This window comes from Varanus komodoensis, unplaced genomic scaffold, assembly GCF_004798865.1.
Source record: "Varanus komodoensis strain SLA01 unplaced genomic scaffold, ASM479886v1 scaffold5, whole genome shotgun sequence".
NCBI classification, from domain to species: Eukaryota; Metazoa; Chordata; class Lepidosauria; order Squamata; family Varanidae; genus Varanus; species Varanus komodoensis.
This window is the reverse complement of record NW_025336087.1, coordinates 33,798,135-33,817,799: the sequence shown is the minus strand read 5'-3', so window position 1 is coordinate 33,817,799 and position 19,665 is coordinate 33,798,135. Positions and strand designations below refer to the sequence as shown.

At 41.3% G+C, this 19,665-nt stretch overlaps 1 protein-coding gene across 2 annotated transcripts; it reads left to right on the top strand.

Annotated features, from left to right (window-relative positions):
- The first annotated feature begins 463 nt into the window (after positions 1-463).
- Positions 464-16,290, top strand: LOX (lysyl oxidase). Of its 2 annotated transcripts, XM_044445945.1 has the most exons (7): positions 465-1,392; positions 2,768-2,876; positions 7,054-7,191; positions 9,275-9,431; positions 13,323-13,418; positions 13,496-13,611; positions 16,176-16,290. In XM_044445945.1, exons 1-7 carry the CDS (start codon positions 696-698, stop codon positions 16,180-16,182), a joined length of 1,320 nt encoding a protein of 439 aa, XP_044301880.1. In that variant the 5' UTR covers positions 465-695; the 3' UTR covers positions 16,183-16,290. The 2 variants fall into 2 exon arrangements, with proteins under 2 accessions (XP_044301882.1, XP_044301880.1); XM_044445947.1 differs by lacking the exon at positions 16,176-16,290 and having other exon boundaries at positions 464-1,392; positions 13,496-13,628.
- The last annotated feature ends 3,375 nt before the right edge of the window (positions 16,291-19,665 follow it).

Sequence of the window (19,665 nt, the reverse complement as noted above, 5' to 3'; positions counted from 1 at the left end):
GAAGTCTGAGGGAAGGGAAATGCCTGCATATAGTTAACCCTAGATGGTGAGGTGCACGCAGACTGTAGCGAGGCAACCCCGCCAAACCGTTGCGAGGCTTTGCAGATATAAGATGCCGTTTCTTGTTTGTCCTTCTGGGTCAGCACCATAGGAGAAGCTGGGAGGCGACAGATAGAAAAACGGGGGAATTGGGCCGGAGGGGGGTAGATGGGGGAGCTGTCAGGCTCGCACGTTTCCAGCCGCATTACGCGAACGAATAGCAAAGGAGTCGCTTGCCAGAATGGGCTTGTGTAACTTTGCAAATATGCCAGAAAGTTTAAAATCCCTCATCTCCTCCTCCTTATCCCCTCCCTCCCTCCCCTCCCCCGTCTCTCCCCCTCCCTCTCCATCTCTCTCTATCCTGCCGCTTCATTCCACACACCAGCCAAAGCGAGAGGGGGAGACGGGTGTCTCATTGCTGCGCCTCCTCTTCAAGCTCTCTTCTTCAGAGAATACGAAGTTGGGAAAAAGAGAAGGGGAGGGGGAAGTCACCATCTCCTCGGGACTGAACGCGCGGAGGAAGGTCTGCGGCGGCTGGAAGAAACAAAAGAAAAGCTTGCACGGGCTGCCGCCGCCTCGGATTCCTCGTCCTTCCATCCCGCAGGGTCGCCGAGCGGGGATCCCGCTTGCTTGCAAAGGGCACACACGCCGCCGCGATGCGCTTCCTTTCCTGGCCGCCGGTTCTTCTGGGGCTCGCCCAACTACAGGCTTGCATCTACTGGGGCTGCCTGCTCTGGCTGCCGGCGGGCGGCCTGCCGCAGAGGAACCCGCCGCCACCCCCTCCCGCCGTCTGGCAGCAAAGGATTCAGTGGGAGAACAACGGGCAGGTGTACAGCCTCCTCAGCGTGGGCTCCCAGTACCAGCCCGCTCGGCGCAGAAACAGCCAAGAGCCTGCGCAGGGCGGCCACGTTTTGCTGCTCAGGGGCAACAGCACCTCTCCGCGCAGGGCTCAGGGGGCAGCTACTGAAGCTCCCGCCAGGGGCAGGGGCGCCGGCTCCAGTTCCAGGCGGCCGGAGGCACAGCACTGGTTCCAAGCCGGCTACCAGCAGCCGAGCAGAAGCAATGGCGGCGGCACCGGGGGCGACAGGGGCCAACCGAGCGGCAGCCCGCAAGGGGCGCCGCGGAGCAGCTTCCTCGAGAGCGCCACCTCGAGGCCGGGCAACGGGACTGGCCCGCCTCCTCTGAGCAGCCTTCGGCCGCCCCGCCGCGAAGACGCCATGGTGGGAGACGACCCCTACAACCCTTACAAGTACACGGACGACAACCCTTATTACAACTATCACGACACCTATGAGCGGCCCCGGCAGAGCAGCCGCTACCGGCCGGGCTACGGCACAGGCTACTTCCAGTACGGTAAGAGTGGCTGCTGCCACGGGCACCGCGCGGCCAGGCGAGGCGCCCCGAGTGGGGGGCTTGCCGCCCTGGCCTGGAGGAAGCGCGGCGAGGGGTGGCGGCAAGTTTCTGCAAGGAAGCCACGCACCCCCGCGGGCCCGCCGAGGCGGGGCTACGCGCTTCGGGTGGACGCGCAGCAGTCGAGTGCCGCTGCCTCCCTCCCGAAAAACAAAGCATGAGCGAAAGGGGTGGGGGAGCCCATCCCGGCCGCGTGGCAGATCCCGGCCTCGTCGCCAGACGGCACGTTTTGACACCGGCCAGTTGGCAGGGGAGGCAGTTGCATAGCCGCTAATGACCATCTGGTCTCAACTTTCTCCTGGCCACCCGCTCTGCCCCTCCCCAGCGCAGGGCAGTCCGGAGCCTCTTGCTTGAGGAATCAAGATACTTGCCGAAAACTGGTATTTCCCAGTGCTACTTTTGAGAAGCGTACTCTAAACACCCGAAAAGAAAGCCTTTGCACTTAATATAAATAGTACAAAAGACAAGGTAAACCAAAGCATCCCCAAACCAAACCAAACTCGTCCCCAAACCTTTCTCCCACAGCAGACACAGAAACCTACGGAAAAGACAGGGAGGGAGGACAGAGTGTTCATACTTTGCAAACTCGGTTCGTTTTCTTAGAGAGGTCCTGGAGTTTGAGCCGGCTTAAACAGCCATCTTTTGGACCTCCAAACTACAGCGCAGCCCTAACGTGGCAATGATGGAAGGTCTCTTTGTAGATGCTCAGAGCCTTTCTTAATATTTCTCCTGCCCCAATGCAGAGACAACAGGTTTTGGGGCTCAGTCTGATTCTGAAGAAGGAATCATGATGGTCTGTCTCCTTTTAGAACAGAGGAAATGAACAGAAGGGCTTCTTCCCCTTGGAGCTGTAAAGTAGGGCAGGCAGATGTCCTTCATTTTAAGGCTCATCTTTTATTTTAATTGGACTAATTCAAACCATTGCTTGTCTAATGGATGCTCACAGCTTTTTGTTGCAGCTCAACTGCAGTTCCATGAAACAAAGCACAGTTGCACAGGATCAGATATATTTCTGGTATTTTGATCTCGCAAATTGAAATGTTCTCGACAGCTGGTGTCCTTATGGGGGGTGTAGGGAGATGCCTTGAAGATTATGAGAAAAAGTAGGATGCTACAGAGCCAGTCTACTAAACACACTGATTTTTTTGTGTGCTTCTTTTGTTCTTGCGAAAAGTGACTCTTGATCTTATTAGCTGTGCGTAGCTGTAAAGCTTGTGCTGTATAATGGATGGAAGGTTTCACCTGCTGGTTAGATAAAATGATGTTTGCCCTGGGCTTGTTAATTTTTGCTGTTGTGGTGTGGTTTGATGCATTGCAGGTCTTCCTGACTTAGTGCCAGATCCCTATTACATCCAAGCATCCACCTATGTCCAAAGAACATCCATGTACAACCTGAGGTGTGCTGCTGAAGAGAATTGCCTGGCAAGGTAAGCACAGTCACTACCTGTTGATTTTACAGCTGCTCAAATTCCTGATGGAGGAAAAGGAACTTCAGAATAAAAGTTTGTAAAATATGAACCCATACATTTTACAGCAGTATTTGGGAGATGCTAGTAAAATTTCAAAAAGTCACTGAGGCCTTGATTTCAACAGATTTTAAGTTGTACAGAACTCAGTCACTGTCCCAGTTCCTAAAACATACTGTTTTTATTATCCTCTGTGGAGAGTTGGATGACCAAGCTACAAGGCTTCCATGCCTTTATTGTTTGGGAATTACTGCCTTACCAAGGCCTGTTTTTTATTAATCTAACGCTTTGCTAATTTTTTCAAAACAAGTCTTCTCTGAACACATCACTCTGGAAACTTTAAAATAAACATTTTAAAAAAGATCTTGCTGTTTTATCATTGCAAGTTCCACTTCATCCTTAAATAATTTTTACCCTTATTTATTTTTAATCTGTTGCTTTTCACACATACTTTTCACACTCACTGCAAAGATATTTAATAATGAAGCCATAATCCTATGTATAATTTGGGTGTAAGTTCAACTGCACTGAGAGGTATCTGTGTAAAAGTGCATCAGATGATCATATATGAAACTTAGGCTGCACATCTATACACATTTACCTAAAAGTAAATGATGAACTCAGTGGACTTACTTCTGAGTAGGCATGCACAGGATTATATTATGAATCAATTTTAGAGCAGATCTATCTGCTCCAAAATGGAAATGGAAATACAAATGAGTGGGTCCTAGAGCAAAGCCAGAACTTTCTCTGGGAGCAAAAATGGCAACGCTGAAGCTGTCGTACGTCAGGCACATTGTGACAAGGCAAGACTCACTGGAGAAGACGACAATGCCAGGAAAAAGTCAAAGGCAGGAGGGGAAGAGGAAGAGCAAATATGTGATGGATTGATTCCATAGAGGAAGCCACAGCCTTGAGTATATGAGAGCTGCCAGTGGAGGACAGTGCATCTTGGCGGGCATTCATTCATAAGGTCGCCATAAGTCAGAGAAAACATGTAGCAGCAACAAGCTCTGTTGAACTCAGTTCTGAGTAGACAGGCATAGCATTGTGCAGTTAATAAAGACCACCAGTGAAATAAATACACTTGGTGGGATGGATTCTTTTCTTCCCCCACTCCCAGCACACATTTATTTTCTGCCCCTCAAACCTGTGTTCCAGAGGTTTGAGAGAACTCCAGAACAGATTTGGGCATGCTGGGGAGAACAGAAGAGGAAAATCCTTTTGTGTAAGGGGAAGTACAATATTTGGATACTACAATTACTCCAGTACTGTTAATAGAGCTGTCCATCATCTGGACAAGTTTTATTGGATGAGTTTCAAAAGTTGAGGCCCAAGGATGTGGATGAGGTGCTTGGCCTCATCTGGACAACCACCTATTCCCTTGACCCCTGCATTTCATGGCTTATTACTTTTAACATAGAGGGGCCAGGGAGCTTGTAAGCTCTTCCTCGAGAGAGGGTATGGTGCCACAAGGTCTAAGCTAGACCCAGATGCTGATAACCATCATACAGCAGTAGCCAACATTCCCTTCCTGGGCAAAATGTTTGAACAGGTGGTAGCTTGGTCAACATCAGGCACTCTGAATCCATTTCATTTGGTGTTCAGGCCAGGTTTTCGGATGGAACTATCTTGGTCACCCTTTTTCAAATGGAACTATCTTGGTCACCCTTGGTCACAAACTATCCATTTGATAGTTCAAATGGAATTATCTTTGGATCATCTCTGTCAAGGGAGGAATGGGGAGTGTGAAAACCTGGTGATTCTCTTAGTGCTTCCAATTCTATTCTCTACAGTCTGCTGGAGAGTCTGTAGGGTTTGGGCATCAAAGGCATTGCAGTGGTTCCACTTCTACTTGGATGGCTGATTCCAGCATGTGATGCTGGGAGACTATTGCTCTGTGCCTTGGCAGCTATGCTGTGAGGTTCCTCAGGGCTCTATTCCCTATGCTGTTTCATATCTGCATGAAACCACTGGGGCGAGGTGGGGGGATGCGGTTGTCCAGAGGTGTGAGGTGAGATGCTATTATTAATGCAGATGTCACCCAACTCTGACTCTTCTTTTTATCAAATCCAGGTGAGGCAGTGGCTGCCTGGGCAAAGTGATAGACTCAATGAGGGCCGATAAACAGATTCAGCCCAAACAAGATAGAGATACTATTAGTGCTATTGCCTGCAGGAGTGATATTTAGCATGTTCTGAAGAAGGTTGTGTTCCTCCTAAAGGATCAAGTTTGTAGTCTGGGAGTGTTTTTGGATCCAGCATTGTCACTAGAGGCACAGGTGGACTTGGTGGCATGCAGCATCCTTTGGTGGTTTAGTTTGTTATGCCCACATGTTCGTATCTGCACAGGGATAGCCTGGCTACAGTTATCCATGCTGTGGTAACTTCTTGGCTGGATTGCTGCAATGACATATGCCTTTGAAAATGATCTGGAAAGTTTAGCTGGTCCAAAGTAGGGCAGTGAGATTTGTTAACGAGGATTGGACAAAATGATGATATTAAGCCTGTATTTTAGCATTTGCACTGGCTGCCAGTCCCTGTCTGGTCCAGAATCAAACTGATAGTCTTAACATTCAGAGCTCTAAAAAAGTTGGGGATCCGGGTTACCTGAAGAGTTATCTTCTCCCATATCGATCTGCCTGGCCCCTAAGATCACCCTCAGCAACCTTTTCTAATAGGAGTCAGGTAGGTGTCTGTTAAGAAGAGGGCCTTTCCTGCTTTGGCACCTGGTTGTGGAATGAACTTCCCAGAAAGGTTTGCCTGGTACCTAGGTCATACTATTTCTGGTAGCCTTATTTTCCCAGGAATTTTATTACTTCCGTCTCTATTGCTTTTCCTCCTTTAATGTATTTTAAATCTTGATACTGTTGCTAGATTTACTTTGGGTTTTTCTTCTATTTTATGCTGTAGTTTTAAACTTTTAAATTTTATGTCATTTTTGGGAAATTGAAATCCTAGAGAACTTAAGCCGTGTTGGATACTATAAAATGTAACAAATAAATACATACAAAATGTTTGATGTAACTCTAAGAAAATAAGTAGCCCTTCATTGTGTTTTTTTAACAAAATTTTGTCAGTGTTTACTTTCTATTTTTTTGAAACTGTGTTTTTAAATTTTTATTATTAGTAGCAAAGTAACAATATTCTTGGACAAAATATTTCATTGAAATTATAAATACTGACAGAGCTTTCGAGAAAGGATGTTATTATGCTACTGGGTGTATGTCAGTATTTCTTTCCTACATAGAGGCTCTTAATACAGTACTAACAGGGACAATTATGCTTGGTAAATATTGTAGGAAAACATCAATTGAACCCAAAGACATATTTTTTAAAAAGTGGCCTATACACTGAAAAATGAAGGTTCCCCCATTAGAAATAGTCAACCAGCTTCAGCTTTTGTAGCATAGAATTCTCATCTGGCAAGACATAAGTCATGCTTAGAGAACAGCCATGGGGTTTAAGTGAATAATACGCATCCAGTTGATTCTAGAGGGCCTAGAGCAGTGATGGTGAACCTTTTGGAGGCCAAGTACCCAAACTGCAACCCAAAACCCACTTATTTATCGCAAAGTGCCAACACTGCAATCAAAGCTGAAAACAGCAAGTCCAAGCAAATATATATATATCCTTGGCAGCGCACGGACTGGCCATGTGAAAGCTCGGACAAGTTGCAGCTAATGAGTCATGGCACGTGATGTCATCGCCTGGCTCCACTACTCCTTTCCGAGCATGCGCATGGCCCCTATATCTGCTGTTATCCAATGCTCAGCTGCTGGGGCAATGCTGGGGTGACTTGGCTTGCATGCCGACAGAGAGGGCTCTGTGTACCCGCTGTGGCATGTGTGCTATGGGTTTGCCCCCACTGGCCTAGAGGATAACTCAGTCTGGATCTAACCCAATAAGTCTCAGGACCAGGCTTCCCCAATCAGGTGGCTTTCAGATGTTTTGGACCGTAGTGACCACAAGATTGTAGCCAGTGGCCATGAATCCTAGGAAGTGTAATCCAGGACACCAAGATGGAGAAAGGTATTCAGGACTAAGAAGGTGTCGTCAGTCATAAGAAATACAAATGTCACCCTGTTTTACAAGCGATTTCAAGCCTATTTTTCATACACATTTTTACATCACTGCAGCTCAGCTTACAGAGGAGATGTCAGAGACTATGATAACAGAGTGCTTCTGAGATTCCCTCAGAGAGTGAAAAATCAAGGCACATCAGATTTCTTACCAAGCCGTCCACGATACTCATGGGAGTGGCACAGCTGTCATCAGTGAGTGAAGTGCTCAGTATGGTACTTTTCAGTTATGTTAATTTGCTGTCTGTTTGTTGTGATGTGGTCCCACCTTCCATCTGCCCCTACCTTACTACTATGTGGAAAGTAGCACCACAAATCTGGAAGACTTTCTCACTCAGCACAAACTTGTTCTTCCTTACAAATAGAAAAAAAATCTGGCTACCATTGCAGACACAGTAGAACAAAGCATTTTGCTTACTTCAGCATATTTATATATAATGCTATATCTTGGACATAAAAGAAAGTATCCAAGGTGGGCAATCTACCAGCTCCATACGTAGAAACATAGAAGCAGAGTGAGTCAAAAGGGGCCTCCCGGGCCATCTAGTCTGACTCCTGGCTCCAACTGGCTCTGCTCATGACCTGCCTACCATACATTTTGTGATAGTGAGAACAACTGCTATTGCAACCCAGGAAATTAGTTAAAACTACCACTTCCAGTATGGAAAAAGTCAGCAGAGCTCATTCTATGAGTTCCACTGATAAGTCCTATGAAGTGGCAGCCTGGGCTAGTTTCCTGTTGCAATAATGAACATTTCTGCTAGTGCAGCAGCAGCATTAGGTAATTCCGAATGGCACATATACTCAGTAACTAATGAACTTGGTAGTGGATGAAATCAGCCCTCTTAATATCATATAGGTATCAGTTTGGTGGATCTACATCAGTGGAGCTGCTGGATAGTTTTAGACCTTGGACTTAATAGTGTTGTGGTCCTTCCCTTTAGATGGACATGCACATTACTTTGTGAAACACACAATTAACATTTCTCCCATCCTATTCCATGCTTCACAGCTGTTTCTGATACATTGCATGTTTGCTAACCCTGATAAAGAAATTAAGCCTCAGCAGTTTTCTTTTCAGCTGTTCACATCACCTGTCATTCTCTGGGCCCCTCCCCAGGACGTGGAGCCCTGGACTTTGACCTCAGGACCCAGCCCTAGCTGTGTCCTGGATTTAAACTCCTTCAGCGAAATAGGGGCCTGCATGGATCTGAACAGATTTCAAAGACATATATTAACAGGATGATGGATTTGATTATGTGAGCACCACTGAACACCAGCAGCTAGCATTTGGTCCTCATCTGGCTGGGCATGCTTGGCAAATCTAACCTTTTATGTTTTACATTACAAAGGGAGATTTGTGTTGAATTGCTGCTTAGTTCCATCTTTTTGTATATACTGAGATAAATAGAAGAATATTGGAGAGAAAATGTAGTTAGAATGTTGGACTGGAACTCAGAAGGTGTGGGTTCTATTCCTCACTCATTCGCTTTGGGCCACTTACTGATTCTCAGCCTAACTTACCTCACAGGGCTGTTGTGAGGATAACACAGAGGAAAAGGAGTACTATGCAAGCTATTTCCGGTTCCTTGTCAAAAGTAACATCATATAAGAGCAACAATTGAAAGAAAATGAGATGTAGTTGGCTGAAGAGTTTGTTTGTTTTGCTACTTTGTTATGAGAAGAATGATGTAGCAATAGAACAACGGCCTTTCAGAGTATGCCAAAGGAAAAATCATAAGCATAACTAACCAACCTGTATAAAATACATTTTCCCAGAATATATATTTATAAAAATATAACATAACAGAGCTTAAAATAAATTTCAAATTGCTTTGCATGAATTGTGATTATTGATAAAAGCAAGCATTACAGAAATAAAAGGGCCCTTAAAATTTACTGTGTGCAAGGTAAGCATTTTTAGTCTGATAAATAATGGGGGTAACAGTTGGAAGTGCTCTACTCATACAAAGTCACTTAGGTGTTTCATACTCTTATTGCAGCTGAAAATTTTGAAATAGAGAAGTTCATACATTGCTTTGCTTTTAAACAAAATGAACATAGGCAACATTTTATATAATTGTTGAATAGTGGAACTATATGTAGAGAATGCTGTCACTGAACCCTAAAGTATTAACCAGTTAGTTCTGACTAATGCAGAATTCCAAATCATGTTAAATTTTGCTACTCCTGGTAGTCATTTGATTGAGTCACAATGGTGATGATGATTCGTGGTTTATCTTGTAACCTGTCTACTATTTTGCCTGTGCTTTAACAGACATTACCACAGTATGGATGAATTCAGCCATTATGACTTGCTTGAAGCAAGTTCCCATAGGAGAGTGGCTGAAGGACACAAAGCAAGTTTTTGCCTTGAAGATACTTCTTGCGATTATGGATACTATAGGAGATACGCATGTACAGCACACACACAGGTAAGATAAAAGTTATTAATAAACTTTCCTCTTTACTGTCATAATATAGACTGATTTCACTCAGTTTTAACAGACCATGAAGTATGAATGCAGTGCAGGAATTGTACAAAGCTTTTGACAGTGTGCACCAAGATATCCTGATGAGCAAACTAGCTAAAAGTAGGCTAGATGCAACAGCTGTCAGGTGGATCCACAGCTGGCTACAAAATCAGAGTAAAAAAGGACTTATCAGTGGCACCTACTCAAATTGGGGAAAGGTAACAAGTAGGGTACTGCAGTGTTTAATCCTGGGCCCAGTGCACTTCAACATTTTTTATTAATGATTTGGATGAGGAGGTGCATACAATACGACCAATGAGAAGGCTTTTGAAATTATAGGTTGTAGGTTGCGAGCTGAATATGCATCAAGAATGTGATGTGGCTGCAAGAAAGGCAAATACTGGTTTGGCCTGTTGTAATAGAAACATCACTTCCAAATCATGTGAAGTACTAGTTCCCTTCTACTTAGCACCGGTTAGGCCTTATCTTGAATACTTTGTCCATTTTGGGGCACCAATCTAAGAAATATTCAGGCAAATTAGAAAAGGATCAGAGGAACACAACAAGAATGATATGGGGAATTGAAACAAAGCCCGATGAGGAGAAACTGGAAGAACTGGGCATGTTTGGCCTTGAGGAGACTGAGAGGAAATGTGATAGCACTTTTCAAGTACTTAAAAAATTGTCATGGAGAGGAAGGCCAGGATTTCTTCTTGATCATCCCAGATTGCAGGACATGGAATAATAGGCTTAATTTCCAGGAAGAGAGATTCTGGCTGAATATCAGGATAACCTTCCAGACAGCAATATGACAATGCAGCAGATAGCCAGGGAGTTCACCACTATGCCTTTAATAAGATGGAATCACACCTTCACATAAAGAGGCATTGGCCATTACCCTTATCCACTTGGCCAGGCTCCTTTGACCTCTTCTATAAGCCAGGAAGGGCAAGAGTCCAGCACATAAAATTTTCACTTCCTCAAGGAGCTTGTTCACATTTTCAGGCTGTATAAATTCAAAGGTATCCATTACAAGTGGATGAGCACTTTATTCTGTAGTCAAGATTCATTTCAGTGTCAATTCTGAAAATTATCAGAAAAGTGTTTATTCTCTAGACTATTATCATTTTGCCAGGAATTTTAAGGAGTTTTTATACCTTATCATACTTGCCATAGACACACTGTAATTCATTTATTTGTTTAATTTGTATCCTGCCTTTTCACAGAAAAATCACTTAAGGAGCAAACAACAATAGCAAAATTTAAAAATTATTAGTTAAAATTATCATTACCACATATATAGATCTCCAGTTGCAGGTTTATTGCATTTTTAGAGCTCTGTGCAGAGACTTGCTCCAGAAAGTAGCAGCCAGAGATAGTTCAGAACTCTTAGGAAATGCCTACAGTGGGCACATCAAATAACAGCCTTGATTTTTCAGTATTTTTCTAATTTATTTTGCTGTTTTATTATGAAGTCAACCTGGAACAGGTGCTTCTGTCTTCCTGGATCTTGTAGTGACGTCTCATGAAAATATTATTTCTCTGATTCTTGCAGACATGCTTCTCTGTAAATTCACAATACTCTACCAATAAATGCCCAATGGTACTGGCATTTCTCTTGTTAAATCAAAATATATGTACTTATTGAAATAACACAAACAAACCACAGATTAGGGCTCAGTTGAGAGACACATCACAGGTAACAAGATAAAGGATTTGTTTGAGAATGTTATATTCAGTAGGAAACATAATATAGATAGAAGTAATCCCTTTCCTTTCATATATATTTATGATAGGTAAACAGTATGCTTCTAATTTGTTTATTGTTGCTGAAAATTTGTGAAATGTAGGAATGTGTTATTCCATTATCTCAAATAATATAAATGACAATTAAATTAAATTGATGCTGTTTTGGAATAACTTGCATGAAATGTTCTCGATGAGACTTTACAGTTGACCATCTGTGAAGGGAAGGGGTTCTTCCATTCACAGATGGCACAAAATCCACCAGAGGCTCTCTGCTGGAAGAATAATGGGTGAAGGCAATCACTAATTGCCCATCCCACCTCCAGTCCCATGTCACTTCTGCTGCTCCAGAGCGTTCTCAGAGCAGCTTTTCAGCAACTCTGGGAACTGCAGAGGGCAGGAAGAATCAGAAAAGCTTCTATCCTTAATGTTCCTTTTAGTGTAAGCTGTGTGGTATTCTGCATGGATCTCAGTTGCACTATGCATCAGCATTAGCTAGATCACAGAAATAACCACATTTAAAACACATGTAGCAAGGTGTTGGTAGAGGTCTCTTGTATTATAGTACCATTCATCTCAATATGTAAATTTTAAAGCTAGTTATAGTTTTCTTCCAGCTCTTTCATTAAATGTAGGCATTAGTGTGTTTTGGATCAGTCTACCCCAACTTAAAAGTTTTCTGCATTAAGGTTTAATTCAATAGGCCTTCAGATCTGGTGGAAGTGCATTGCAGGAGGTAGTACGTTGCATGAACTAGTCCATGGCTATCTATATATTGGTTGCTGGAGATTATGCAGATGGCAAATATGTAGGCAACTGGGGTTAATTTTTAAGAACCTCCTACAAAATGAGCGCCTCTAGTATAGCCCAATTCTGTAAGTAGAATAGTCAAATCTATCAAGTTTTAAAATGGCTGATGCTACTTTAATTCTTTTTAGAATTCTTGTGGCTTCTTCTGTTATTTCAAGACCTGTGCCTGCTATGAAGTATTTTCCTCAGCAGCTGAAGACTACATCTTGATTCCAGATTTTTTGGGTTTTTTTGTTTAGCATGCAGCTGCCAGCAGTCAGTGACCTTCCTCTCCGTAGCAAGCACTTAACTATTGCCAAGTGACACACAATATGTGGCCAAACATTGTGCTTTTCATAGGGGCAGTCAGACACCAGTCAGACTAATTTGAGGGTAGAGAAAGCAACTGGGCCTCACGTAGGATTCTGTGTTCATGGCTTAAATGTCATTTCAGGACAGTAATGTATTTCCCAAGTTAAACCTTATTTTAATCCAGTCCAGCAAAATAGCAGTGGGAAAGTGCACAGAGCCCTGCAAAATCATCTGTTTTACTGAGGGTGCAATCCTATGCATATTTAGGGGGGAAAAGTCCTACAACTCCCAGCATTTCCCTGCACTTATCTAAACTTGCCTGGAATTGTTTTCTAAATTACTGCAATGAAACTGGATTCAAGAGAGGAAAGAGATAAAGATTAGAACCTTGGATAGTTAAATGTGAAAAACAATTATGCCAGAATTTAGACATTTCTGGCCCTGACCTTCATACAGAAGAAAGGGACTAATCATCTTGGTAGGAAAAATGGTGGTACTGTTTTTATTATAATATCAGTTAATTTTTAAAGAAGAGAGTGGCTAATATGGCTTCTGTATATTTTGGATTAAAAAACAAAATTTGCACAGGGCTGAATCTAGAAACAAAAAGAACACTGCACATAGGATAGGGCTTTTCTGGCTCCCCCCATTCCAACCACACCACAGTGCCTTCTGCTTCTGAAAGCTGTTTATCAGGATGAGGGGACCATCTGGAACAGTGTGGTGAAGCATAGGGATAGGGTCTGCAGCATTACAGCGAGCATTTGTGCTGCCTGGCACAAGGGGAAGTGCCAGACATCTTAAACTCAGAAGGGTTATAAGGAAGTTAACTTGTTAGATTGTCAAATTACAGAATACTGTTTAAACAAATATTAAGGCTTTGGTGTTACATTATGGAATGCTGACAAATTGTAATCATTTCATCATATTTGTGGCATTGGTCACTAGTACTTTGATTTTTAAAGATCAGTAAAACTCTCATATTTATGTACACTACAATTCTAGGGACTGAGCCCTGGCTGTTACGACACATACAATGCTGACATAGACTGCCAATGGATTGATATTACAGATGTAAAACCTGGAAATTACATTTTAAAGGTAATGCATTTTACTAATCAAGAATTATACAAAATATTATATGAAAGTGCAAAATACAGTATGTATTTCTTTTGCAGGTTAGTGTAAACCCTAGCTACTTGGTACCAGAATCAGACTATTCCAACAACATTGTACGTTGTGATATCCGCTATACAGGTCATCATGCGTATGCCTCTGGCTGCACAATTTCACCGTAAGTACTACACTGTTCTCCCCTGGTATTTCATAGTACAAGTAATATCTTTTATGGTGCTTATGAAAAAGGAGTGTGTTGTAATGACAGGCATGTAATATAATGATACATTTGAAAAGAATCATTCTACAAAATTTTCAGAGATAATGCAGGCTTGTGTACCTCTTTCCTTCTCTGCTGTATCTGTGAGGTTGGAAGCATCTGGTCTGCTATCACCTAGGATTTCCATTATGAATTTGCGGTAACTCTGAACAAACCAGCCAGGATCAAAAGATGGATTATGATCCTGGCTTGTTGTAATGAACCATAGTTGAATTAGAGTTTAGGTTCAAATTGGATTGAACCTAATAGGGACAAGTACCAAGTTCTCTACCTAGGAAAAAGAAACCAAATGCATCAATACAAGATGGGGAATACATGGCTCAACAGAACTGAAAAAGACCTTGGAGTTGCTCTGGACAACAGGCTACATATGAGCCAACAATGATGCAGCTGCAAAAAGGGCAAATGCTATTTTGGGATGTATTGATAGAAGTATTACTTAAAAATCTGAAGAAGTAGTAGTTCCCTTATACTCCTCACTAGTCATCTGGAATATTGTGTCTAGTTCTGGACTCTAGGATTTAAGAAAGATGTAGAAAAATTAGGGTCCAGAGGAGGGCAACAAAAATGATCCAAGGTTTGAAACACTGCCCTTTGAGGAGAGACTGAGAGAACTGGGCATGTTCAGCCTTGACAAGAGAAAGCTGATGGGGGACATGATATCCCTCCATAAGTATCTCACAGGCTGTCACAAAGAAGGAGGTCAAGATCTCTCCGCGGTGATACCAGAGTGTAGGACACAGAATAGTCAAGTTGTGACAATGACAACCCAGCTTCAGGCTAGATATCAGGAAAAGTTCCCTCACTGTCAGAGCAATATGACAGTGGAACCAGCTGCCTAGAAAGGTCATGGGCTCTCCCACACTAGAGATATTAAAAAAAACAAAAAACCCTGAGTAGGATGGTATAAATTGGTGTCCTGCAACAGCAGGAGGTTGGACTTGATGGCCTTCATGGCCCTTTCCAACTCTACTATTCCATGATTCTGAGATTCTGTGATTCTATGATAATGGGGACCTCTGGATAGTTTAAAAATAGCAGCTCCTGAATTCATGATGCAGTAGAGGAAGGAATTAGGGAATACACAAGTACAGTGCTTGTAAAGGTGATGTAAAAACATAATGTGGTTTAATCCAGAATTGGGCCAATGTCTGTCCATGTCTCTTGGTTTCACAGTTGCTTGGCTTTCGGGATAGAATTACTTCATAGTTAAGTAGTATGCTTAGGCAAAATTGCAAAATCTATGTAATTGGGCGGCCCGGAATGAACCTACAGTAATGCAAGTGTTGAATTGCTTGTCAATGCAATACACTCAGATTGTATTCTAGCCCAAATATTTTTCTTTTAGAGATCTTGATTTGGAGATTTAAAGGGATTTGTACATCCTTGCTCCATATGGAAATAGTGAGCTTTAGTTGTTTTTCCTGGCCTACACTTGCAAACTCAGGATGCTGCTTATCCTTTCCAAACACAAAACATGGAGTAGATTGCTAGTGAACCCCAAACAAATCCATGTGAACTCCACATTTCTGTACCAAATCTTTTTTGACTTGCTTATTCAGTTTGGCTGACTGCTTCTATAGACCTGCAATCACATGAGACAGAATTTCAAATTAGGCTGATCTTTGCCAGCAATTTCCAGATTTGTACTTTTTTGAGCAATCATGGGAGTCACTGTAGTTTTTCTGTATATTGCTCATTTGTTTTGCCATGTGAAGGTAATTCAAGGGAAGAAGGAAAATGTGTACGTTGCCTCACATACATGATGGAAGTTTGGCATTTTGCACCAAGATGCCGATCAAGCCTTCACTGATTAGCTTGGACCTATTTACAGTAATGAAACATTTGCCTTATTCCATTATTGCCCAATTTCCATGTTTATTCCTTTTATTGTACTCAGGAGTGTAATATTAGGTGATTTATAAATACCACCACAATACTGCTACTAAGATTATTCATTATAACAACCCATTGTATATATTTTTGTCACCACCAGCCCAAAGTTACAGTTGGTTTGCAGAATCAACAAACTAAGTTGCTTTCCTCCAGACTTTTGTGTGTTCTTCTTAGCCCTGTGCATTTGTGGGAGCAAAAGAATTAGAACAGTAGGATTCTTAGAAGTCAGCAGTGATGCTAGCAAAGGTGCAAGAAGAATTTGTCACAGCTTCTCATTGTGCTAAGAACGTATTTTAAAACAACGTTCTGGGAACAGCTCATTTTCTTGAAGAATTGGGCATAAAAAAGTAAAATCTTCCAAAGATCAGATGTGATTGGCTTAAGCGTAGAGAGAGTTTCCTTTTATTCCATCTCCTTTCGGATAAGAACAGTTTAAGCAGAAGTAAATTGAATTGCTAAGAGTGTTGCTTAAATTTTAAGATCTAACAAGTATTTCTAATATTATATTTTGCATTTTGGTTTTAATATATGCTATACTAAACTACTATTTCTTTTCTCCTTAACAGATATTAAGATGAAAGAAAATTTATTCATCGGTACCTGAGGTTTTGAGATGCAATTATTTTATAAACTGAGATAGGATGTAAAAACTTTTGAAAATATATATGCAAAGAATTTTAATGTGACTCTGAAGTATTAAGACCTTCTTCAGAATTAATTATCTTGATCAATTCATGCAGTCATCTTTTTGAGAACAGTAAGAATTTGGTGCTTTATACTCAAAATTTCAAATTGTACAGAAAGTTAACCCGTTCACAGAAATGTCTTCCCCTTGACTACTGTCAGTCAGTACACTATCTGTGAATGAGCTTAAATAATTTAAAAGGTATTCATATAGGCTGAAATCCAAAGAGCAACTTGATGTTTCATCTGATGGTTCATGTATGCCCAGTGGGATCCTATATAGTCAGCCCTCCACATTCATGGGGGTTAGGGATGCAGGACCCCTGCGAAAATGGAAAAACTGCAAACATCTCTAGGGAAAGAAATGAATATATCTCTAGAGTCATGTGAGTGAGGCTGGCTAGTACCGAGACTGAGTGTGGTGTCTCCAGAGTGCGTAATCTGCAGCTCTTCAGCGCACTGAAACTCATTAATAATCAAATCTTGGACCTGCAAAAATAGAGGTTTGACTACATTATTATTTAAAAAATGGTGCCCTGTCCCCCATTATCACAAAAGATGTTTCTGACATTCCTTTCTTGTTTTGTGAAGGTTTTTTTTGTTTTGTTTTTGCTATATTGCAAGTGTTGGAAGTCCTCTGGAATTATGGAATTGATTTCACAATTGTTTTGATTGCAGCTATTTAATATTGACAGTTGAGAACAGGATAAAAGATCAGTGGCCATGATTAAACTCTGGATCAGCTAGGGAAACTTAAGTTTCTATCAGTACAAAACCCTAGCTTAATAAAACATACGCATCTTTTTAAATAGTGTTGAATGCTTAGCCTACAGCTATACCCACTAACACCTACAACCTAATTTTTATACTGGACAGGGATTTACATTAAGCTGCATTTTTACCAAACAACTTCTCAGATGTGAAACACTGAAGCTGCCCATATCCAGTGCAGTTCACTGCAGATTGCACATTTTCATTTTCTGTTGCTGGAAAGATTCTGCTTTACAGATACGTAGACACTGACTCCCAGAATCAGAACTTGGTTAATCTAGATTAAAACAGTTCCTGATATATAGCTAATTTTAAAAATTAAAGTGATAAAAAAGAGTGATAAAGTGATAAAAGTGATAAAAAAGAGATTAGCAGCACTGTACTCTGTTGACCTTATGAAACAATAGCTGGTTTGTCAGAAGTGGGCCAATTTGTTTCTCAGAAAACTATGAAGTTTTGCACTTTTAACCTGTCAAGCTACTCAGAAAGAATGCATTTTAAAAAATGAAAGTATCTAAACATGCTGTATCAAATAATATATACAATGAGAATTCTTGACATAAGCAAGACAAGTTGTAGATTACAGTAGCAATGCAGGGGCCAGATGTCTAACATTCAGAAGTTAAACAAATTGCAACTCTAATGGGTATTATAGGTCTAATTATTCCTCTTTTGGCTGAAACACATTTTGACAGTCCAATAGTTTTCCCCCTGACCTGAAAATTGAGATAATTTCTGCCCCACATGAATGTTCCAATTGATGTTTAAGTGTTTGATGTCAAAACAGCTGCATTTAAACTGCATTGCTTATATCACAATATGTGAAAAGTGAAATACAAAGCTTGGAGAATATGATAGTTTCAGTAATTCTTTTCTGGAGACAATTGATAGTTTGGACTCCAAACAACATGCATTTTGTTTAAATGAGCTGGATGACTCATTTTCCTTAAGCTAACGGATGAAATCCATTCTGTCAGTGGAAAGACACCACTGGATTTCATCTTACCAGTATTACTGTTTTATAAAATTTAGATCAAATGCTTGACCTTGTATCTGGGGCAACAACGTCCCTGCCAGATTTTATGAACCCTGACAAGATTTGTTTCTTCCTTTTCTGCTTGCCAGTGCCGCCTCTTCACTTGCATGGTTCTGGTGGATTTGAAACCACCAGTCCTGACCACCTTACTTCTAAACCTGACCACTAACAAATGTTGCTCCCTTTCTTAGGTCAACAACTACAGTTGCCTACAACTTAGTACGCTTGCTAATATAAAAAAGTGTGTAAATAGCAGCAGCCAAAACTGATACTGGAATTGCGGTGCTGGTGACTATGGAGGGGAGCAGGGCTCAGGAAAACTGATGGCTCCATGGTGGCAGCTTGAATGGGTAGGGCTGGGCTACCTGATATTCTAAGTAACTTTGCTATACAGGATCACTACCCCGTATCTCATTACAAAATTATGGGAAAAATATATGCTGTTACTTCTGTAGCAAACATGACTATTTGGCACTTGTGAAGTCAGGTCTTAGCGAAGATCTAAGTTTCTAAGATTAGCCTAACCAAAATAAATAAACAAACTAATTTATGAAGAATGTTGGAGAGTTTCTTGTGGCCTCTGAAGCATATGAAGAATTAGTGAGCCACATCTTTTTGCCTTTTAGTTAGATGAATTATCTGACATAGTGGAAGGTGATAGATGCATTTTCTTCACTCTTTGGCTGTCCCATCCATTTGGCTCACAGCACTCAAAGCTCTGCTAGTCTAAACATTTTGTGATCCATGATTATATCTAAGGGATTTCTAATGGTAAACCAATAATGACTTTTTCTAGTCAGCCTTTTTGTACATTCCTATCATTTTGTTGGAAATAACTGAAGTGTGCACTCCTTTTAATGGAAAGTGCTCTACCCTGTGCCTTTCAGTACAGCAAAATTGTTTTTCACATTCCAGATGTTACAAAGGTGCTTACATATTTAACTTGAATTGAAAGTTTGCTGTCAGGAAATTTATAAGCAACCAAATGTTACAAACTTAATGAAAAGCCACTCTTCTTCAAGGAATTTTTTTAACATTTACTTCAATTTTTCTAAGAGCCTTACTTTTAAAATCTATGCATCTTTCTCTGAAAAGTTATTTATGAATATTCATACACTAGTTTTGTATTCTTCACTGAACTTCCATATTCTTGTGTTACATTCTTGTATCCTGGTTGCAAATTTATGTGAAAATGACCTGAATAAAAATGTTTCAGATCTCTCCAGCTTCCACAAAAATGTAACCTACATCTTTTTTTTATAGGTTAAAAGGTATATTATTTGGTTCTTCTCTGAGGAAGATGGTATTATTTAAATCTAATGCCAATTTAAATATAAGGCTGTGTAAAATATCAGTCAAGTTATTCAGAAGCAATAGGCTCATCAGCTCAAGTGGTCTCACTGTGAAGATGGGAAGCTAAGCCAGGGAGCTTAATGAATGGAGTACTGGTCATAATACCTGGAAATGGAGAAGTAAATTTTGTATTTATACAGGGAAACAATAGAGCATGCAGCACATTCTAACCTAGCAGTGACAAAATATTCACACACAACTTAAAAGTGTTA

Excerpts from the sequence above, each read along its gene's own strand:
- LOX (XM_044445945.1), top strand. The coding sequence starts at position 696 with ATGCGCTTCCTTTCCTGGCCGCCGGTTCTTCTGGGGCTCGCCCAACTA. Across the intron at positions 1,393-2,767 it reads CACAGGCTACTTCCAGTACG|GTCTTCCTGACTTAGTGCCA; the intron begins GTAAGAGTGGCT and ends GATGCATTGCAG. Across the intron at positions 2,877-7,053 it reads GAAGAGAATTGCCTGGCAAG|CTCAGCTTACAGAGGAGATG; the intron begins GTAAGCACAGTC and ends ACATCACTGCAG.